Raw genomic sequence first — 23927 nt, forward strand, 5'->3', positions numbered from 1 at the left:
GTTGCTCAGTACAACAGTGGTTTCTTTCTTTTTCAGGACATTCCAAGTTGTTCTATTGGCTATGCCCAGTGTTTGTGCAGTGCCTCTGATGGATTTTTTCTCCCATAGACGGCTCTGTAATCTTCATGTTAGTTTATCCTTTTTAACAACAAATGCAGTCTTCACAGGAGAAACTGAAAGCTAAAACCAAGAGTAGATGCTCAGAGCTATTTATTGTTTAAGCAATCAATCTAACAGGACACACCTGGGTAACAAGGAAACACCTGTCAGTCACATGTTCCAGTATTTTTTGCTCACCTACAAAATTGGTGATCTGATATAAAGTGTGCTGTGTTCTATATTGTTGAAGACATTTACATATAAATATCAGGAAATAAAAGCTAAAATTCAAAACTCTCTTCTCATATTCATCTTTTGACCTCAAACCCAAATGTCTTAAGTCCACAGCAAAAACAAATGAATTTTCCTTTCCTTTCCAATAGTGTCGAAGGGGACTGTATATATAAAGATCAGTCTGTGCGCTGCTTTTTGCTAAAGCTTGACATTTATATTAGAGCCGAGTGACAAAATGGTATGGATCGGTAAAGAAAAAAGCGGTGAGAGGCAATAACCACAGAGTTCCTACAATTTTCATTACAAAGTCACTGATTTAATTTATTTTTTTAAGCCTTTAGATTGTATTGACAGCGGGAATATTTCATTTGTTGGCAATTCCAACAATCTGATCTGGTAAAATCACATTAATCACAAGAAACTAAACGACGGTCATCAAAAAACAAAAAGAAAACTACTGTACAGCGTTCTCCACATTTATCTCTCACACCACTGTGTTTTATACTTGTGTACACGTCAATATTATTATCAAAAAAACACATTTCATTTCACTTTCCTTCCTAGAAACTATGTAAATAACATTTAGTGACTTTTTTTGTTTGTTTTAAAATACAAATCAAAAACCATCAGCGTACACGATGTAAAAGACCGAAGCCTGGTTAAGACCATACAAAATATAAAATGCTAAAACAATATAAAAGAAACTACTTCAAGCTTTTCAATGTGTTATGGAGTGAAAGGGATTCACGTTTCGGGGTTTAGGAGTTCAGAAAATGCGACGTTGTTCCTATACATAAATAAAGGAATGAAGCACAGAACTACTGATCCACAGAACGGTGAAACAAGCGAGTCCTCTTCTCGTTTCTTCTGTTAAATCTGGGAAGAGAGAAAACATTGTTATACAGAGAAAGTGTGAGTGCTGGAGTGTGAGACCTGCGACACTCACTCGTGTGCGAGACGTGTTGTGTTGTGTGTGACTGCTGCCAGGCTCTCAATGTGGACGCTCGTCCTCCTCGCTCAGCTCTCTGTCTGCATGAAGGGAAACAGAGCGTGAAATTGTCCCTAATTGAGACGAAGCAGCTTTACAGTAATGTACATTTAGATCCTTAATGAGCAAAACAACGGCGTAAGTTGAAAGTGGAAACGGTGGAAAGGAAAAACTCTCCGAGAAGACATGAGGAACAACCCATGAGAGGAACCAGGCCTCAAAATGGAACCTACTCTGGGTTGACACTGGATAGTGCAATTAGAAAAGACTATAAAAGACAGTCTGTCTGAGTGTGTTTACAGGATGTTCAGTATGCGCAGATGAGAGAATAAGGGTCATGGGATGAGCACACGACAGCATTTATGAGTACAGCAGCAGCTCTTAGAAAGTATACACTAAGTGTACAGTATCCAGGGAAGACATTATTCACTCTCTTTCTCTAGCCGTTTGACTTGCTGTACAACACTTCAGTTCATTTTCACTTCCTTCTCACACTTCAGTTCAGTTTTAAAGAGTGAATAATTCAATTCCACACAAATGTCAAGGAGAAAAAAAGGAAAAGTTGCGAGCACAGGAAACAAAACTACTTTTAAAATGCTCACTCGTGTCTTTCACCCCTGCTGAAAAAACCCAATAGAAACAGTCATATAATTTGTAATGGTTATAATGAGAATTGCACGGATTTTAATGGAAGCTGTAATGGGTCTCTACTGGTAATCTGTTGCCTTCTATTGGTGGCATGTTATGTCTAGTGGATACCATTAAGGATCAAAAAGCTTCTTTAGGTTAATAGCTGGCGGTTTGTAATGGTATTTGTAGTGGAAACCATTAGAATGTCTGGGGACATCTTTGCACTATGTAACTTCTTTGGTTAAATTATCAACATAGTGGGTTTTTTTTTTTTTATACAGCACATATTTCACACACAAAGGCAATTAAAAGTGCTTTACATAAGTACATTTCAAATGAAGACACTCGTAAGGAAAACTGCATCGTTTATACGCGAGATATATGGAGTACTGTTTCAGACGTGTCACATCCGTATCGCAAACACTTCACATCTGGATAAGGCATATGTTTTTCTTTCCTCTTAATGATGTCATAAGAGCGGGGGTATAGTCAAGCGTCAGAGGAGGCGGGTTGAAACACCAGCAAATAACGCGTTATTATTCTCACCTGTGTGATGTCATGGAGCGGTTACTTACATGTGCTTCGTTTGTCCTTAAAGACCTGACGTGAGCCAGAGAGACGCGGTACTGTCAGCATCGGCACAACCCAGTTACGAAATGAAAACTAAAAGGAAAGCGGAGAGGTGCGAAAATCCGTCCGTCTCCTTCCTACATTTCTACAGATGTATTCCTAAAACAAGAATCTCTATATATTTTTTGTTCTCGTTCACGTCTTGTTCTATATACGATGTGCTCTGCGATGGTCTTTAAAAATTTGTTGAAAATGTTTAGTCTCCTACAAAAGTTTGTCCATTTCACATCCATAACGCTGATGAATTAAAACGTGTAAATCAACGCAGGTTTAAAAAATTAAAAAAAGATTTCTCTGCATTATCCTCAACACACGCACACAGACCCATTGATCCTAAACTTGTCACTGATGCGAGACATTTTGTTAGCCAACATGAGTGTAAACGTCACATCCGTAACGCTGGAGTCGTCCTAATTAGACGTCAGAACAGCACTCGGACCGAGACTCACCTTGTTTGACTGTGTCCTCTTCTCCGTTAGCTCTCTTTCTAAACTTATCCTTCACCTTCGCTGCTTTCACTTTCCTCACCAAGGGCTCGTCGTCTGAACTGGCATCTGCGTAGAGCAGGCATGTGAGAAAAAAAAATTTACACAATTACACCATCTTTTATTGCACGTTCTGCTTTATTTCTTTAAAAAAAATAAATTAAAAAAAATAAAAACATCAGAGGAACAGTTCTATTAAGGGGACACAAGCTCATTTCAAATCCGTCCAAAGAATCTTAGGAGACAAATAAATTTTGTTTGTTTGTTTGTGTTTTAACACCATGCCAGCTTCTATGGCTATTTTCATGGCGAGAAATGTCTAATGTACTCTTTATAAGGTTTTTAAAATCTATTTTTCTTAAAAACTCTAAAATTGCATTAGGTTTGAATTTGTTAAAAATCCAGAGTGTTGACTGAATAAAAAAAAGCTTCTCACAGGGTTAAGACCAGTACAGTCTAATAAAACATAGTTCAAGGATAATGGATTCTGGCAAAAGGTACATCTTGGTGAGTCTTCTCCTATTATTAAAAACGTGTGCGTCATCCTGGAGTGACCTGTTCGACAGCGGGCGTAGACGATCTGGTAAGTAGAGAAACGTTTTCTTTTGCCTACAATAGGGCTGATTTCATAGAGTTTGTTCATAGTGCATTGGTCCCACTCAGTTTGAGACAAATAAATAAACAAAATGCAATACAGAACCAACACCATAGTCTTGATCTGAATAAACAAACAGCTAGTGATGACCATCGAATTAACCACTTCACTGGTCCAGTATTTTTACTTTCTGTTCATTGTTTATAATAAATAAATAAAGAAACAAATAAACAAACAAACAAACAAATAAAGTCTTCTTTTCTGTTCATTAATTAATTTCCCTTATATATCACAGCACTGTTGAATTCTCGAATCGGACTGCTCACATGTTCGCATTTGTTCCAATATGCTATTGTTTCTATAGTAACAGCTCGTTCACACGGACTTGCATGGCAAATGCACCACGTGATCCGACCTTAATAATAAACAGTGTGTAGTTTAATTTAGGTGAAGCTTTCTTTAAAAGACATGTTTATGGAACATTTATGGAAGGAGTCTCCAGTGCCAGCAATTCTGAGAAGGGGAAAAAAAAAATTAAGCGAGGCTGGTGAGGGAATGAGTGGTTATAGCTGCTATAGTGATAACAGGACCTTGTGGACATTCGACAACATTCGATGTAACTATAAACGGATAAAAAGTAAAAGCCATGGTGCTCTTTAATAAATAGATAAATTGTTAGCATTGCTGTGGTATATTTATTATTTACACATATATGCTTATATATGTACACACACATTACATACATATATACATATATACATACATATATTATATATATATATATATATATATATATATATATATATAGCGCTTTGCTTTTACCCATCATGAGATGGTTCTTGTGTGACACCTTGGTAACAAAAAGTCTTTTTATAGACCATGAATTTACTAACCCAGCTGATATTAATTTGCACACATAGGGGGTATAATTACTTACGGATTTCAGCTGGTTCCTTGCCTTGGAAAACTGCTTTGTCTTAGCGTGTTCAATACTTTTTTCCTATGTCATTCCACTTTATTACACATAACTTTATGGACTTTATTGTTGTGGATTCTTTATATTTCCAGATTTCTTGAGTTAATACTGATGTCTGGTGAAAATTTAATGTGAATAATGTCTTTGGAAATATATTTACCGAAAAACATGTTGACGTGTTCAATACTTATTTCCCCCACTGTACACACCACCGGGCAAAAGTTTCTACATCTCTATAGTTCTAGTGATATTAAAAATGACAGGATTTATGAATACACACAACCGGTCCTATCTCTCGACTTACAACTTGACTCGAAATGTTTCTCATGATCTTAAAAATGATTTGATGATTTTATTATTATTTTAAAATGTGGGGGGGAAAAAAGGCAACACGATACATTAACACACGATCTGTGTAAATTGTTATTATTTTGTCTTCTGGGAGACATGCATGTATCATATTTAGCTTCTGAAGGGAAGTACTAAATCAAAAAAAAAAAGATCTTTAAACAAACTAATCATTTACACTGATCATCCTGTTCAAAAGTTTACACCCCCTGGCTCTTAATGTATCGTGTTGCCTTATTGAGTAAAAAAAAAGTGTTTGCACCTTTTGTAACAGTTGTGTACGAGTCCCTCAGCTGTCCTGAGTGTGAAAAGATGGATCTGAACATCAAATAGTTGCTGCTGGAAAGGGCTCAAATATGCAGAAGATACTGGAAAAGCAATGAATGTGCAGGACCTGGAGGATTTTTCTGAAGAACAATGGGCAGTTTAACTGATCAGGACAAACAAGGGACTCATGAACAACTCTCACAAAACAAACACAGTCGTAGATCATCCAGATAACGACACACAGTTTTAATAATCAAGCGTGTGTAAACTTTTGAAAGGTGTAATTTTTTTTCATAAATACAGCCCTTACCTTGTCTTATGGACTATATGTAAACATATGTTATGTGAAATATCTTATTCAAGATGGAACTAAATAAACAACAACATCGGATTTTTATGATCGATCTTATTTTGTTAACAGTATTAAGATTGAGCAGATTCTGCAAGGGGTATGCAAACTTTTGGGCACAACTGTATACATACATGAGGAATAAAACACTTCGGGATGTTTCGCTGTTGGTACTCCATCACTGATGATTTTCCTCTAACAGCACACCCTGTCGTGTTGATTTATTCCTTACTCATTTGTGCATTTGATCAAATGTGACTGTCAGGACATAAAATGTATCGTCTTGCGGGGACCGTTACCTGCCACTGGTCTCCTGCCTTTCGCAGTCTTGCTCTGCTCTTTCAGTCTCTTCATCTTATGACTCAGAGGCTCCTCGTCTGAGCCCTCCGCTGCACACTCTTAACCACGTGCAGGAGAGAGAGAGAGCGCAAGAAAGAGAGAGAGAAAGAAAAAGAGAGAGAGAGAGAGAGGGAGTAAGAGAGAGAAAGAGAGAGAGGCAGAGAGAGAGAGGGAGAAAGAGAGAGATAGAAAGAGAGAGAGAGGGAGAAAGAGAGAGAAAGAGCAAGAGAGAGCGGGAGAGAAAGAGGGAGAAAGAGAGAGAGAGGGAGAAAGAGAGAGAAAGAGCAAGAGAGAGAGAGGGAGAAAGAGAGAGTGGGAGAAAGAGAGGGAGAGAGGGAGAGAAAGAGAGAGGGAGAAAGAGAGAGAGAGGGAGAAAGAGAGGGAGAGAGAAAGAGAGGGAGAGAGAGAGAGAGAGAGAGAGAAAGAGAGAGAGAGGGGAACTGGGTGATTACTGTGCAAGTTCACTCTGCCTACCATTAGCTCAGAGGCATTAGCGGTCTAATTCTCAGAATTTTAAAGGAAAGTCACTCGTTTCTCCGAGTTTCCAAGAACATTCTGCTTTTAGTACATTACTCAGAATTATTCCAGCCAGTTTCTCGAAATGCTTACCTTCTTCATGGAACAGTTACAGGATTCGTGGAATGATAAATACAGACATCAGGACTGAATAATAAAGGCTAAAACCATAATTATGATCATTTACATCTCTTATCTAACTCATTTAAGAATAAAATAGGAAACAGGGTTGCCTTTCTCATTGTGCATTATAACAGACACACATCTCTCTCTCTTTCTCACACACATAAGCAACGTGTCATTTAGTTTTGTCATTTAAATCAGTTTGTAAGATATCTGTAAAATTATATATGATTGTTATATATTTTTAATGGCACCTTTAATTGAAGTTTAAAACCGCTTTCGATTTATAACTGTTATACACGGCATAGCCACTAAATCTGTCAAATAAAAAAAATAGATATTATATACACATGCTACATTCATTTTATAATACGTTTTATTATTGGTTCTAGCAAGTGTATTATTTTGTCTTTCACACGTCTGTTATACTTTCTCTCAGTGCATGAAGCAAAGAACTGAATCGAAATGAATGAATGCACCAGAATGGACCGAAACAGTACATAACGTTAGTATGCAAATTTTGTACGTACAATTAAGCGAAGCCCTAATGAGTAATATATGACTAACTGTTCGTCACTCATCACCAAATATCACATGATAAATACAGCTGAGGTCATACGTTTACATACGCCTTGCAGAATCTGCATAATGTTAAAAAAATAAATAAATACATTAAAAAAAAAAAAAAAGAGGGACCATAAAAACTTCATTGTGTTGTTTATTTAGTCCTTCCCTGAATAAGTTATTTCACATAATAGATGTTACATATAGTCCACAAGACACAATAATAACTGAGTTTACACAAATGAACCAGTTTAAAAGTTTACATACGCTTGATTATTAATACTGTGTGTTGTTACCTGGATGATCAACGACTGTGTTTATGTTTTGTGATAGTTGTTCATGTCCCTTGTTTGTCCTGAGCAGTTAAACTGCCCACTGTTCTTCAGAAAAATCCTCCAGGTCCTGCACATTTATTGCTTTTCCAGGATCTTCTGCATATTTGAGCCCTTTCCAGCAGCGACTAGATGATGTTGAGATCCGTCTTTTCACACTGAGGACAACTGAGGGACTCGTACACGACTATTACAAAAGGTGCAAACGTTCACTAATGCTCAAGAAGGCAACACGACACATTAAGAGCCAGGGGGGTGTAAACTTTTGAACAGGATGATCGGTGTGAATGATTGTCTTCTGGGAAACGTAAATATCTTATGTAGTTTTAAAGGGCAATACTAAATGAAAAAAATAAGATGTTTAAATAATATAATTTACACCAATCGTCCTGTTGAAATGTTTACACCCCCCTGGATCTTAATGTATCGTGTTGCCTTCTTGAGCATCAGTGAATGTTTGCACCTTTTGTAATAGTCGTGTACGAGTCCCTCAGCTGTCCTCAGTGTGAATAGATGGATCTCAACATCATATAGAGACTGCTGGAAAGGGCTCAAATATGCAGAAGGAAAAGCAATGAATGTACAGGACCTGCAGGATTTTCCTGAGGAACAGGCCCCCCCCCCATCTTAATTCTTTCCACAGTTTAGTATGAATATTTATTCCTAGTCTGTCGTTACCTGCTCTGGCTGTACTTTTCTGCTCTTGGCTGTGTGCGCGTCCACGTGCCACTGCATCCTTAACGTCTCTTTCAGACATCCTCTCCACCAGCACCACCGCCTGCTTCATCTCCGGCTCGCTCCTCTTCCACGCCAGCTCGCTCAAGGGCTCGTCGTCCGAGCTGTCGCTACACGGGGCTGCGTACAAACATAATGGAAAAACGTTCAATTACGTTTATATCCGTTTTCATTCATTTCATTAAAATAGCCCAGAACATCATAATCTACGTACAATATGAATTCTACATCTCGATAGTTCTAGCGGTATTAAAAATGACAGAATTTATGAACACACACTACCGGTCAAAACTTTGTGGACACTCGACTGAAATGTTTCTCATGATCTTAAAAACCTTTTGATCTGAAGGTGTATGATTAAATGTTTGAAATCGGAGTTGTAGACAAAAATACAATTGTTTCATTTCTTTCATTAGAAAAATAACATTTTATTTACAAAAAAATATTTTGTTTAAACGGACGACTCAGAGCGAAATATTCTGAAAAGCAGCCAATAAGAGTCCAGCGTAGGTTGGAACGCCTTTAATACTGTTTAAAAAGCATCTCAGGGAAATTCCTCAAGAAATTGGTCGAGAAAACGCCAAGAATACACTTCTGGAAATTCTAGACAAAAACTGGGTCTACTTTGAAGATGCTAAAATAATAAATTATTTTTATTTTATTTTTTTTTATCACAACATAATTCCCATAGTTCCATTTGTGTTACTCCAGAGTTTTGATGACTTTTATTAGTATTATTATTATTATTATTATTATTATTATTATTATTCTAAAATGTGGAAAAATGTAATTTTTTATAATAAAGAATGAGTGTGTCTAAACTTTTGACGGGTAGTGTACATGAAAATGTAATCTGCCCTCGTGCCATCCTACACAACTACTCGGCTAGCTAAAGAAAAAAAAACAAAAAACAAACTTCGCTAGCTAGCAAGCAGGTTCTGGAGGGTTCCGGTGACCAAATTTGTGAGCGTATAATTTTCACATCAGATCGTGATAGGTTCGAGTCATCATTATTTGCCATGGTTTACTATATCAAGTGAAAATATAGGCAAAATAATCATTATTTCTTATTAATATTTCTTACTATAATATCACCATTATAAAACGATTAAGCCTACTGCGACATTTTTGTGCTTTCCAGGGTTGAAACTGTCTCATTTTATTGGCAACTAAATTTGTGTTTTAATTTCTGAAAATAAAATGATCTGCCAACCAGGACAAGACTGAACAATAAAACCTTGTTCTTTTGCGTTTTACTTCTGCCCGTGTCTCTGTTCGCTTCAGAACCTGGGACTGAAAACACAATCTAACAGCCGCGTACCTTTTCCTTCTTTCTTGGCACGACCTCTCCTTTTAGGCGTTGTGTTCACAGCTGGTGAATGTGCCGGTGCTTTCTTTTTCGACTCGTCCTTACCTATGAGAAAAACAAACCTTCGCTGTGCAAGATGTTCGTCCGCTAATCTACAGAACCGTGCTGAATATTACACACACAAAAAAAGCGCACCTCGGTTGATGGTTTCAACTTTACAAGACACTTGTGTACGACGCTGCACCTGCTACACTCGTCCCAGCACCACACCGCCACTGTACGTTCGAATTAACTTGGAATTGGGAAGTTGGAGCTTAACGGATCTAAAGCAAATACTAGTAAAGGAACGAAGTGCTACTTTGTTTACTGTTGACGCTGTGAGCAGTCGTGTTGAATCGACATCACTCGCTGAATTTCAGGAGACCTTTAAGACTAGGAATTCAGAGTTGAGGGGCGTTTACTTCTTTCTTTTTTTTTTTCTACGCTTATGTCAGAAACACAGCGTTACACAGCATATCATACCAGTGACACTGTGCTAACAATCTGCTCAGTGCTCGTCCCTGTCTGATGGAGAAAGAAGATATTAATACCAACAGACGAGCTCAGAATTTGTTCCTACAGAATGACCCAATATGGTAAGTTAACCTGATAAAATGGTGAAGTGTGTAAGCACAAGGGGAGCTGTTGCTAATAAACTGGCAACTCAGTGCAAATTAAGGTTGTCCTTTACAGAGGTAAATGTACACATGTCTAGGTGCCATGTCATTGTTCGGTATTAGTATTATCGGCTCCTTTAACGGAGCTTGGGCTGGATATTTAAGCAACTTTGGATAAAGTAAATAAATGAAAATGTCGATTTTTTTTTTGCTTCAGATTGAACAGAGATCGCGAGTTCAAATCCTGACACCACTGCAGCTGTCCTTAACCGGGAGCTACGACAACCGACAAAATCGGCCGTGCTATCTGGGATGAGGGATGGCGTTACTTTCTCTCATCTGTCAATCACAGCAGCAATAGCCAATCATGGGTATCTGTGAGCTCATGTATGTGGAAGAGGGCAGAGAGCGCCATCCTCCAAGCATGTTGGTCCACTGCATCGGTGGGATGAAATCCAGAACAAACTGATGCTTTTCCTTCCCAATCATCGATCAGGTTTTGTAATTTGTTTAAGAGCGAGAAAAATCACCAGACAGCACTTTATACACGAACAAGTGATAAACCGGCAGCTGTTTTTAAGAATCAGCCTACGTTTACACCATTTTGAAAATCCAAAACGTTACATCTTTCAGCGTCTTTACACAGCACAGAGACATCACCACAAACTACAAAAGAAAATACATGTTTTAATCGCATCTAACTATTATTTCTCATAACCGAGGTGCTCGAGTTGGCGACAAAATGTTAAAAAGTCATGACGCCGCCTCCCAAACCCCTGACGTTACTGGTTCTTGGTTCAGGACCTGTAGCGTTTTCATTCAGAACTCAAACTGTGGAAAAGCACTGAACTGCTCAAGACCTGAAAACCAGCACCAGCAACTTGACTTCAAGTATGCAGGATTTATTAAGGTTGTTATGCCTCCCACTTTTGAAGGCGAGCAGGAGGTTTATCAGTAATAAATAACCTCGTAATTCTAATTTAACCAAAATACACACAGCGTGGCCACTTTCCTCACGAGTGTACATTTAAATCAGTTAAACCTGACTGCAAATGGCTCCGCTGTGATGGAGCAGGACTCGTGATCGCTACCTTTTTGTCCTCTTCTCTGTGTGGCCTTCACTGGCGACGGCGATGGTGAGGGTGATGAATCTCTGAGCTTCGAGGCCTTCGTCACAGCTTTACGCTTTTTTGGGCTTCTGGTCTTCTTGGCATCTATAAACAGAGAAGCTATTATATTCCTCACAGATCTTTTAATCTCAAAGATTAAGGAGTGACGGTGATGCAAATCATCGCTGTTACAGAGTACTCTCTCATGTTTATGTGCTCAACTTGACAACGTGGCTGTAGTACACAGGTTTAAAATGAATATCGGGCAGGATGAATTGAATGTTTATTAATTAGACAATCAAAGCCTGTTTTTAAATGCTATTTGAGTAACCGCCCCCTTGTAGCAATATTAGGCAGGTAACATTTGAAGGAATGACTGAGTTAATGGGGAGGGAGGAATTGAAGAGGTGAGTGTTGGGAGAGAGTAAATGAGGGAGTAATTAGCAAGGGGGAAGTGAGTGAGTGAGTGAGTGAATTACTGAGAGAGTGAATAAGTAAGTGAAGGAATGAGGGAACACATGAGGAGTGATTAAGAAAGTCAATGAATGAGTCAATAAATGAACAAGTTAAAATGTTCATATGAACATATGAGGTAGTGACTGAATGAGTAAGTGACTAAGTGATTAAGAAAGTGAATGAATGAGTGAGTAAATGAATAAGAGAAGGGGGGAAGGAACATATGAGGGATTGACTGAAGAACTGAGTGACTAAGTGATTAAGAAAGTGAATGAGTGAGTGAGTAAATGAATAAGTGAATGAGTGAGGAAAAATATGTGGGAGTGATTGAGTAAATGAATAAGTGAAAAGTGAGGGAATACATGAGGGAGCACATGAATGATTAAGTGAGAGGGGGTGAATGGATAAATGGGTGAGTGAATGAATGATCTAAGAAGTGGATGAGTGAGTGAACTTATGAGAGTGCAGCTGAGTGAGTGAATGAATAAGTGAGTAACTGCATGAGTAAGAAAGTACGAGTGAGTGAATGAATGAGTAAATGAATAAGTGAGAGAGTGGGTAAATGAGTGAGTCAGTGAGTGAATGAATGAGTAAAGGAATACGGAAGAGAGTGAGTAAATGACTGAGTCAGTGAGTGAAGGACTGAGTCAGTAAGACAGTGAGTGTATGAGGGAATGAGACAGTGATTCAGTAAGCAAATGAATGAAATGAACCAGTGAGTGAGTGAACAAGTAAATGAGTGAGTCAGTGAGTAAATGAACCTGCGAGTGAGTGAGTGAGAATGAATTGGTGAGTGAGTGAATGAGTCAATCAGTGTGTGTGTAAATGAGTCTGTACATGAATAAGGGAGTATACTAGCCGGTAAGTCAGTGAATGAGTGATTAAGTCACTAAATGAGTCAGTAAATGAGCCAGTGAGTGAATGAGTGAGTCAATGTATGAATGAGTGAGTCTGTGTATGAATGAGTATACGAGCCGATAAGTGAATCAGCCAGTGATTCAGCCACTAAGTGAATCAGTAAATGAGTTGGTGAGTAAATGAGTCTGTGAGTGAGTGATTTAATGAGTCAGCGTATGAATGAGTGAATATAAGTCGATAAGTGCAAAACACACACCTTCATGCTCTTCTGTGTCAGCCTTCTGCTTCTTCTTCTTGATGATCATCGTCAGCGGCTGATCGTCTTCAGATTCTGACTGCTTCCCCGTAGCTAATATTTTTTCAAATGATGAATAGTGGAGTGCAAAAGTTTGAGCACCCTTGCTTTGAAATGATGAAACCAACATGACATTTGATGTGTAACTTTTATTATCACCGACAAGAGAAATGTTCAAAAAGTATGTGTGTTAATATATAGAATAACAGGAAAATTATCAAAAGGATATTTTATAAAAACATATTCCACTTTTATTCCACTTTTCTGTAAAGACTTTTTCAGTTATATAATCTGGCAGGCTTTTCATTTTTTTCTAATCAGCCACGTCTGACTCTAAGGCACCAGAGCAGAAAATTTTGGCACAAAATTCAAATGTGTCATTTATATCTATCTTTTTGAGAGACCAGAGGAAACATATTTAAGCTTTTATTTTTAAAGTACTATACAGGTATACTTTTTTATTTAGACACCCAACCTTGAGTATTTTATTTAGTTTAGGAGCTTCAAATTTTATTAGGGCATCAGATCCCCCTCTCAGTAATAATATGGACAGGAATGAATATTACAAAATCTGTCCCACCCAAAGACACGCCCATCCATCCCTCCGTCCCACCCAAAGACACAGCCATCCATCCATCTCAGACACGCCCATCTGACCCACTCAGACACGCCCATCTGACCCACTCAGACATGTCCACCATATTATTTTGATTAACAAGTGGTCTCATCAGGAAGGTCTGTAATTGCTACCGGAAACTCTCCACTGATTATTTTGGGTTATTAACCAATTTTAAAAAGAACAATATAAAAATGTAAATGAACTGATCTGATGCTCACCAGTCTCTTTTTGTTTACTTGAGCGCTTCGCCCCCTTTGATTCAGTCAGTTTGCTCAGAGGCTCGTCATCAGAGCTGTGTCCAGGGCACTCTGGGGGGAAAAAAAATAATTACAGGCTGTATGATTAAACATTAGTCTCATAACTTATAACTCCACATATTTATTTCCCAATAGAAATGTTTAAGTTTCACACCAAGTCCAAATACAAAAACAAAGTTAACAAAGTCAAACTCAGAAATAACCTGATTTCTAGAATGAACAAAAGGTAATCACTTCTTTTAGTAACGGAACAGCACACATCTTTGGAGGGAAAAAAATCAAATGCCCCATGGTTTTAACTTTTCATTCTGTCCCACTCAGACACGCCCATCTACCAATCTGTGCCACTCAGACGCGCCCGTCTACACATCTGTGCCACTCAGACGCGCCCGTCCACCCACCCGTGCCACTCAGACGAGCCCGTCCACCCACCCGTGCCACTCAGACGCGCCCGTCCACCCACCCGTGCCACTCAGACGCGCCCGTCCACCCACCGTCCCACTCAGACGCGCCCATCTACCCACCTGTCCCACTCAGACGTGCCCATCTACCATCTGTCCCACTCAGACGCGCCCATCTACCCAACTGTCCCACTCAGACGCGCCCATCTACCCAACTGTCCCACTCAGACACGCCCATCTACCCATCTGTCCCACTGACAGACAATCCAATTTTTTTAACACCCCACGATTTTAACTTTTACTCAAAAAAATCAATAAGTTGAACAGTTTGTAAAGAACAGACTTGAAGCAGATATGTTAGGAATAATTTATGCTTAAATGGCAAAAGAAGTTAACAGCGATAAAAGAAGTCCGTATACATGTTATTCACAATCATTCACACCTAAGGGCCATTTAGAGCAGCCAATCCACCTACTGTTTTGTGGGACCTGGGAGGAAACTGGAGAACCCTGAGGAAACCCTGGGAAAACCTGGGATGCTGGAACTAAGAGGCAGCGTGTAGATCTCAAAAGTATGCACAAATTTGATCCTTAAATTTAGAGAAATTGATTTTTTTTTTTAAAAATTTTACCATCCGCAGCAGAGGTCGGTTCTTTAAGGGTTTTCTTTGGTGAAGCATCTTCCATGATATCCGAGGCTGAAAACACAGGTTCGGTTAGTGATATGATTACAAGCGATAATCATAATATAGCACATTTTTGGATTTTTATTAAAGTGGCCGAAGTAAACCATGATCAAAGTGTACAAGAGAATCAGACTGCTTCAGTCTTACATGCATCTTCTGGACACTTCTTGCCAGGTTTCACCATTTTACTCAGAGGTTCATCATCAGAACTGTCTCCAACCGACTCTATACACACAAACACACACAACAATCAGAGTTTAAACACAATGTGAAACCTGAAAACAAGCGTGTGAGCTCATTTACCATCTCTGGATTGGATTCCAGTCATGTTTGCTGCTGTTCTAGGAGATAAAGCTTCAGCTCAGAGGAAGGTGGACCTTCAGAATAAAGCCTTCAGAGATCAATGTCTAAATTAGCAGGTCATCATCATCATCATCATCCAATGCTCAGGTCATTTAACATGTTTGCAGAACCTCACTATATAATTTCAAAGCAGATTAACTGACTAAACTCAAAATGATACAATATGTAACTAAACACTCATATCTATCCCCAAGGCTGCTTCCTAAAACGTGCCAAGCTCACAATTAGGCCTTAATGCAGGAAGCTAAGCTAGCTATTTAGCTCCGTACAGTAACAGCACTCAATTCTAGCGCTACTTCTTTAAAAAAACATATCTCCCATTTGTTTTGTTTTTTTAAATACTAGTTTATTGTCTACATATAATCGCATGAATCATAAACGTTTCCATAACCAGGACAGAAAGGTTGACGCATAATCCACACAAACGACGCCGCCATACATTCAAAGGATACCTTCGTGCGCGTTACAAATGCGCAACATTTGCGCAGATACACACCGATCAGCCATAATATTAAAACCACCTACCTGATATTGTGTAGGTCCTTCTTGGGCCACCCAAACATCTCCAAGCATGGACTCCACGCGGAGACACAAGGTGTGTGGTGTTAACTTAATGCATTTAAGCATTGACTTTTTCAGCAGTTTGTGCTACAGTAGCTCTTCTGTGGGATCAGACACGTCAGGCTAGTCTTCATTCCCCACACGCATCAATGAGACTTGGGTGATCATGACCCCGTCACCGATTCACCGGGTGTCCTTCCTTGGACCACTTTTAATATGTACTAACCAGAACACCTCACAAGACCTGCTGTTTTGGACATGCTCTGATCCAGTCGTCCAGCCATCATAATTTGGCCCTTGTCAAAATCTCTTAGATCCTTTGGTCAGCTTGCCCATTTTTTCCTGCTTCCAACACATCAACTTCGAGAACTGACTGTTCACTTACTGTCTAATATAAGGTGCCAATGTAACACGCATGTGAACGCAAAATCAGACAAATAAATCCAAGTGTTTTGGTTTGTGCAGATAATTTATGTAAAAAAAAAAAAAAAAAGATCAAAACAAATACCAGTATAATTTACAGCATGTATATATTACAATTTTGTTCATACAGAAATGACTCGAGTCAGTTATTTTTAGAGCAAGTACAGTACATCATCCAGATCAATGCACACAGAAAGATTCCACTCATTACAACTGACAATGCTGTTACAATTGCATAACTTACTAAATCAGTTCTTACACAAATAAAATGTGTTTAAATGCTTGACTGGGTTATGTTGCGTTATATAAGTGTGAGCAAAATGTTTATTTTTTTCCTTCAGGAGGAATATTTCCGTTTTGTTTAATGTGAAAATTGACGTGTAATTTGTGTGGACACATTTACTCAGTAATGCTTGACACAAAAAACAAAACAAAACAATGCAAGTTGGAGAAGAGTGAAACACTGACAAAATTCTCACCAAATAAGAAAAGTTCCATGACATCAAACAAGTAATTTTTCAGAAATTGAACAAACGTCATCTTATTTTCTCCAAGCCTCCCTAGATGAAGACGCCGTGGGGTAATGTACATGTGGTACATTATATTGCGTGCAATCTTGCTACAGTAATAAATATCGCCACACCCGTAACAGTTCCTCATTGGAGTTTGAAACGCCTGCTGTAGAGGAGTCGTGGAAGCTCAGTTTGAACGTCCCGGTCCTTCGGGTTGCGTCACAGTGCTGTGATCTTACTCGCCTCTCGTACGCCACTCAGATACGCACCGGTTACCGTCTGAGGAAAGTGTCGGTTTGTGGCCTGGAAGATGACGGACCCAAACGAAAAGAGAAAAAAGTTAATACTGGAGACACACAGTACGTGGACAACAATAATCTGATTGTAACCCAATTAAGACGATACTCTGTTTAAGAAACTAGCATGTAAACAGTGATTTCTGATTACCTTAGTCCCGCTAAAGTCATACTCGAAGTAAACACAAATTGAATTAAGACTTGTGGAGTTTTCCTGTTTTAGTCGCATTATGGAAGTGTGTTATAAACATCTACACACCTTAATCACACTATTAACGTCGTGTGGGAGTTTACACCACATTTTGTGACAGGACACGTACACACACGGCAGTGCTCAACTGTTTTACAGTAAACAAGAGAGCACAGCTGTGTCCGAAACCACTTGCCTACTATATAGTAGGAGAAATACACGTATCTCAGCTACTATATAGTAGAAGAAATACATGTATATAGTAGGAGAAATACACGTATATAGTAGGAGAAATGCACGTATATAGTAGGAGAAATACACGTATCTCAGCTACTATATAGTAGGAGAAATACACGTATATAGTAGGAGAAATACACGTATCTCAGCTACTATATAGTAGGAGAAATACATGTATATAGTAGGAGAAATACACGTATCTCAGCTACTATATAGTAGGAGAAATACATGTATATAGTAGGTGAAATACACGTATCTCAGCTACTATATAGTAGGAGAAATACATGTGTATAGTAGGAGAAATACACGTATCTCAGCTACTATATAGTAGGAGAAATGCATGTATATAGTAGGTGAAATACACATATCTCAGCTACTATATAGTAGGTAAGTAGATTTCAGACGCAGCCCACGGCTTCAAACAGTCGTCTATTTGCACGCATAACATGACAACTCATTAACTGCATTCTAAGCTTTCCTAAAATAAAAAATAAAAACACCCAAAACTGTATACGGTTCCATAACGAAGACCAACTGTATGTAGATACGTGAAATTCTGGAGGGAACGTCGGACGGCGTGGGGACGTAATGATGTGTGCCGTTGATCGATCTTTGTTCTATAGCATGTACAACAGGAACATGAAAGGAATATTCTAAAAGTAACTCATGTAAACACCTTAATCACAATATTGTCTTACTCAGAATAAGGTCAATAATTAGATTACTGCAGTCCATGTAAACGTAGTCACAGTTGGATTAAACACATGGGGGGGGTGTTGTTGTAGGAAAATAATCAGTGATTAAGTGACGAATGGAGGAGGAGTTACCGTTACTACCCCAATAACAATGTCTTGATGTGTTTTCTTCCTCTTATACCACAGCTAATTTGTCAAAATTTATTTTATTTACTGAAGGACACTACGTCATACTTTTTATCCATTTATAGTTGCATTTAATAGTGTGGACTGTCCAGGAAACAAGTCCTGTTCCTATCATCACATGCGTTATAAGAGATATAAACCCTTGTTGTTTCCTCACCTCTCTTTTTTCCCCATTTTCTTGAAGTTACTAGGACAATAAAAAGAAGTGCTGAAACTGGAGACTCCTTCCAATAAAGTTATATAAACGTCTCCTTATAAAGAAAATGTTTAAACTCATCATATCAATAATCACAGTTTTCTAAAACATTTTTTTAAATCCACTTATGTTGAGCATTCGCTAGGAGTCCCTGTGAATGAACTATAGAAACAACAATGGGTTGGATTCGAATAAGCGCGTTAATAGAAACCTGTCATTTGCCTCGCAGCTGGAACTACCACGGCTTCATTGCTGCAATAAATCTTACGATGCGTTCAAGTCATGTCGGAAAGATCGTATTTACGAGTTGATCGCGCATGAACGGCACCACAAAGTCGCAAATACGAGCGGGGAAAGTCGGGAGTTTCTTTGAGCGCCGAGTTTCCGAGTCGGGGGGGGGCATCAGTAAGAAGCCGTGGTGGAATCGACAGACGCAACCTCTGTAGTCGACTGTAAATTTGTAGAAATCGAATGTTTACTCGTCTCAGAAGCTGATTTCAGTTTCAGTCATCGTGAGTTTGGCATATGCAGCAAGTTTTTGTCAGGCCTTTTTATTTACAATAAAACAAGCTAATTGCCTGCACAAAATACTATAGCATTGTATATTTACGATATAATAGGTCACGTTTAGGTTCACAGTGGCTTCATAAATTGACTAAAAACATAAAAAGCAAAGCAAAACATGCCTGATGCGCATTCTATGTTCTTGATTTTCTAGAAGTAGGCTTGTTGTATTTTTCTGTAGTTAATTAAGCGAAGGTACGCCGCCATCTTGCTCCGACCGAAGTGACTTAAACACACCTGATGCCGTAATTAAGACTTCCCAACTCGTAAATACGAACTTCCCAGGGCTACTTGGACGCACAGTTACATCTGATATAATCTTATTGAGGCAGCCATCTTGAATTGTTGCTATGGTGATAAAACGGCTCTGCCATCAAGCCCAAGATGTCACCAGTTCTTGGTTCGGGACTGACAGCATCTCTGCACTACAAGAGAGTGGGAACTGACCCAAGAGCCAGCTCTCTTGGTACCTCGGGTGGTACCAAGTGAACAGTCTTAGCATCTTTGCATCTTTGCATACAACACTAAATCTCTTTCACGGCCATGCTTTCCTAGACTTGTCGTCGTGGCAGTGAAATCAAATGACCCTGCCCCCAAGCCCCTGAAGCCGCTCCATTGTTTATTCTATATTGTTATCCTGACTCTGTGAGCTTTGAACAGCGATCTCCGATCAGATTATCATTGCTGATTTTCACTTGATTTTGTTCAGATGAAAATTTCTCACCTCGCCAGCGAAGTAGATCTTCCCTTGCACGTCTTCGGCGATGATGTCATAGGCCTCCCCGCTGCCGCCCGTCTTCACGAAGCTGTAGGACATCTGAGACCACTGGTCTTTACTCCAACTAGTCACAAAGTACTTTAGCGGGTCTGGAACCTCCTGCAAACACCACATTGCACACACTAAAGCCTCTTCTAAATAAAGTCTTGCCATTTACTCACACACATACAAATAATATAGTCCACAAAATAAGTTTTCAATTACTTTTTTTTCCCCCTCAATTCATTTTTCTCAATAATAGTTTGTGTGGTTTACATTTTGCCCATAACTAACGGGCAGTATACATCCCCTGATCAGCTCACCTGCTCCTTGTAGAGTTCCCTGAGGACGGTCATGCAGAGCTCCACCACTTCCTTGTCCTCCAGATCCCTCACCATGGCCTGAGCCTCTCCTGTGATCACCGACATCAGCACACACTGCTCTCCCTGCAGAGAATCAATTCACACACGCTGAGAACTCAAGATTCATCCTCATCCTGTATTGTGAGTGATGGAGCAGATCGAGTGTTCGTGAAGTCCCGCGACGTGTTTAACGTGGCGTAAATCTCCTCAAAATGTACTCACTAACAAGACAAGTTTTTCCGCTTGCAATCTGTCCTCCTTGTTGTTGGGTTTTTTCTTTTTTTGCACCCCGAACTATGACCTGATTGGTTGGGTGATGTCACTCGGTTTCTGAAAAGGTAAACCTTTTACGTTTGGTCTTAAATATTGATACAATGTCACACACACACACACACACACACACACACACCAAAAAAAAAAAACCCACGGAGCTGGGTCATTTCTTCTAGAAAAGTGTGGCGTGACAGACATAACAAGCATTTTTTTTTTTTTTTGCTCTTGACCAATCAGGACGCAGCTCAGGGGGCACCAAGATAAAAGCACTAATGTGGTCAACTTTAACTATGCTGCATACAGTGGTCTAAATCTAAATAAACGCTGTCTAGTCACATGAGTAGGTGTGGACTGGGAGTCCATCCAGGATTTTGAGATTTTGCGATTGCAGAAATTAAAGCAAAATCAAGCAACTTCGCTATACTCTGAGTATCTTGCAATTTTTCAAAATTACCGCAGATTTGGCCGTCATGTGACGTCATCACAACGTGTATTAAGTCAAAGCCTAAAGTCAAAGCATTTTTGACTGCAACAATCACAAAAAACAAAACTTAGCAAAATCCTGTAGGGACGGATTATGGCAAAAATATCATATCGGAACATTTCTGCGACATGTGATATCCCTCATGATATTTATGTTTGCTATAAACCTGTTGGCAAAACTGTAGAGTTTTTGGGGGGGGGATTTTACACTTCATTGTCTGAAGCATAATCAAATTTTTTGGTTGTTTTTACATTCTTTTCGGGCAAAAAAGTGCCGCTGTTGACTAATTGTTTTGGCGCATTCTTAATAAATATAGTTAACTGATGGTTAAATATATTCTTGTCGAATGTTAGCCAAGTTTAACATACACTGCTAGATTTTATTTCACGTTAACGTACACAAAACATTCTCCATTTAGCTTGACATTACGCAAGGGCACCGAGTCGAGGGAAAACCAAGACAAGACGACAGATTACTAACGTGCGACGGGAGGGGGCGGGGCCTCCAGGGTGTCAGCTAATATCGGAGCGTTCAAAGCACCTGCACAACGGTCAGTCATTCTTGATTCACATGTCGATGTACTGATCTGCTGTTTAATTGGGGAGAAAGAAAATAAAAAGACTTAAATATTTCTGAGCGATAACTAACGCAATAGTGTACGCCGAATTAAAATACGAAGTTCTTAGGCAAAATGTATAAATGGTGGCAGGCTCAGGAAGAAAAAGGTTCCTGAGGTATTGACAAAAGTTCTTGTGGTGGAAAACAACTAATAAAGAATACCGAGTTAAATAAGATAAATACTTATGTCTGAATAGTCTGACCTTTGGTCTCATGTCGTAAAACACACTGAACATGCCCCTCTTCTCCGGACTCGGGGGAATGCGACCAAAATAATCCGCTCCCTGCACCTTACTGTCCCAGAACCTGTAGGGGAACTGCAGTGCAATCTGGAACCCAAAAAAACCCCATCATCGCTTATACACACAGTATATCATGTAAATGTAGCTATATTTCAGCTATCTTTTGCTGCTTGCTAAGATTATCACTTTGCTGCGTGTTACGGATTACACTGAATATTAATGTTTACCTTCTCGATAACTCCGGCCCCCAGGCTGTTTATGGCTTTGAGCTTCCTGTCTGGAAGTGGAGGGTTAAACTGTATGACGTTCTTCTGCAGAAGAGCTAAAGGAGCCGTCACTAACACCTACAACACAACACACAATAAGAAGCTTTTCTCCCGCTCTGTCAGAGGAACAGGATCCGTGTGGATGATTGACATTTTAACGAAAGGGTCTGAATCAGGTCTGTACCTTCTGAGCAGTGAACTGGGTTCCGCTGGTGGTGCTGACCTTCACTACATCACCCGAGTAATCCACAGACTGCACCTACACGGGATCAGGCACTGCATTATTGGCTTTTCATCCATCTCATTCATCAGCATATCTATCTACCCAACCATCCATAAATCCATCCATCAGGTCCTCCATCCATGCATCCATCCATCAGTTCCTCCATCCATCCATCCATCCATCCATCAGTTCCTCCATCCATCCATCCATCCATCAGTTCCTCCATCCATCCATCCATCCATCAGTTCCTTCCTCCATCCATCCATCAATCCATCAGTTCCTTCATCCATCCACCTATAAATCCATCCATCAGGTCTTCCATTCATCCATCCACCAGTTCCTCCATCCATTCATCCATCCACCTATAAATCCATCCATCCACCTATAAATCCATCAATCAGTTCCTCCATCCATTCGTCCATCTTTACATCCATCCATCAGTTCCTCCATCCATCTGCCCACCCATACATCCATCAGTTCCTCCATCCATAAATATAATCGATCAGTTCCTCCATCCATTCATCAATCCATCTATTATTCCATACATCAGTTTCTCCATTCATTCATCAATCCATCTATTAATCTATCCATCAGTTCCTCCATTCATTCATCAATCTATAAATCCATCATTCAATTCCTCCCCCATCCACCATCTATAAATCCATCCGTCAGTTCTTCCAACCATCCATCTAACCATCCATAAATCCATCCATCTATCCAATCAATCATCCATCCATCCTATTTATAAATCTATCCACCTAATCCATCTCTGCAATCTACACACTTGTCCATTCACCTACCCAACCATTCACCCATCAGCCCCTCCACCCATCCCTCCATCTACCCATCTAATCCATTTATACATCCAACTGTCCATCTCTCTGGTTCATCCATCCATTTAACCAATTCATCCATCTACCCATTTATCCAATCTGCCTATTCACCCACCCCAACACCAGTCCTTCTATCAATCTGTCACCTTATCCCATCTACACATCCATCCTCTAAGCCAGCCATCTAATATATCTACCTAATCAATCCTTCTACCCATCTACAGTTGTAATCAAAATTATTCAACCCCCCTTGCAAATCAGGTTTATTGTCCAAATTTACAGACTTTCAGCTGTTTGCAATGAACGAAGCATTGGTTGTGTTGAACTATTTCAGTTGCTTTTGATTGATTAGTTCATTGCAAACAGCCGGAAGTCTGTAAATTTGGACAATAAACCTGATTTGCAAGGGGGGTTGAATAATTTTGATTGCATCTGTAACCACCTGATCCCTTCATCACCCATCTAATCCAACCACCCATCTAATCCATCCATCAACACCTCCATCTAATCATTCACTTTCACATGCATCTACTAATCCATTCACCCCATCTAACCATCCAGCAATTCATCTTATCTCTTTATCTAATCGCTCCATCAATCTATCCATTTCATTTTTCCATCTAGTCCATCCTTCCAATTTTTCCATTTAATCAATCCAAATCTAAAAACAGCCATCCACCTCATTTTTTCCAACAAATTAATCTCCATCTGATTTTTAAATCTAATTCATCTATCCACCTAATTATTTCATCTAATCCCTTCTTGCGTCCAATCCTTTATTCCGAAGATTT

At 39.3% G+C, this 23927-nt stretch overlaps 2 protein-coding genes across 5 annotated transcripts in view; both read right to left on the bottom strand.

The window, feature by feature from the left end:
- On the bottom strand, positions 1-16914 carry LOC128618047 (hepatoma-derived growth factor-related protein 2). Of its 3 annotated transcripts, XM_053641409.1 has the most exons (12): positions 15159-16914; positions 15003-15080; positions 14802-14867; positions 13731-13820; positions 12855-12947; positions 11267-11389; positions 9532-9624; positions 8154-8330; positions 5901-5999; positions 3031-3135; positions 1280-1362; positions 1-1209 (listed from the first exon to the last, which is right to left on the bottom strand). In XM_053641409.1, exons 1-11 carry the CDS (start codon positions 15181-15183, stop codon positions 1325-1327), a joined length of 987 nt encoding a protein of 328 aa, XP_053497384.1. In that variant the 5' UTR covers positions 15184-16914; the 3' UTR covers positions 1-1209; positions 1280-1324. The 3 variants fall into 3 exon arrangements, with proteins under 3 accessions (XP_053497384.1, XP_053497385.1, XP_053497386.1); XM_053641410.1 differs by lacking the exon at positions 9532-9624; XM_053641411.1 differs by lacking the exon at positions 5901-5999.
- Positions 16878-23927, bottom strand: part of LOC128618045 (lysine-specific histone demethylase 2) — a 17927-nt gene continuing 10877 nt past the window's right edge. Inside the window, exons 16-21 of one of the 2 annotated variants that reach the window (XM_053641408.1) lie at positions 22265-22339; positions 22042-22158; positions 21776-21901; positions 20159-20281; positions 19803-19955; positions 16878-17017 (exon numbers count right to left, since the gene is read on the bottom strand). In XM_053641408.1, coding sequence (XP_053497383.1) covers positions 16934-17017; positions 19803-19955; positions 20159-20281; positions 21776-21901; positions 22042-22158; positions 22265-22339 — 678 coding nt within the window. In that variant the 3' untranslated portion in view covers positions 16878-16933. Of the gene's footprint in view, positions 17018-19802; positions 19956-20157; positions 20282-20419; positions 20528-21775; positions 21902-22041; positions 22159-22264; positions 22340-23927 lie in introns of those variants that run through there. The other variant, XR_008387667.1, reaches the window with a different exon arrangement.

The sequence above is a fragment of the Ictalurus furcatus genome, chromosome 14, assembly GCF_023375685.1.
Source record: "Ictalurus furcatus strain D&B chromosome 14, Billie_1.0, whole genome shotgun sequence".
Lineage (NCBI taxonomy): Eukaryota > Metazoa > Chordata > Actinopteri > Siluriformes > Ictaluridae > Ictalurus > Ictalurus furcatus.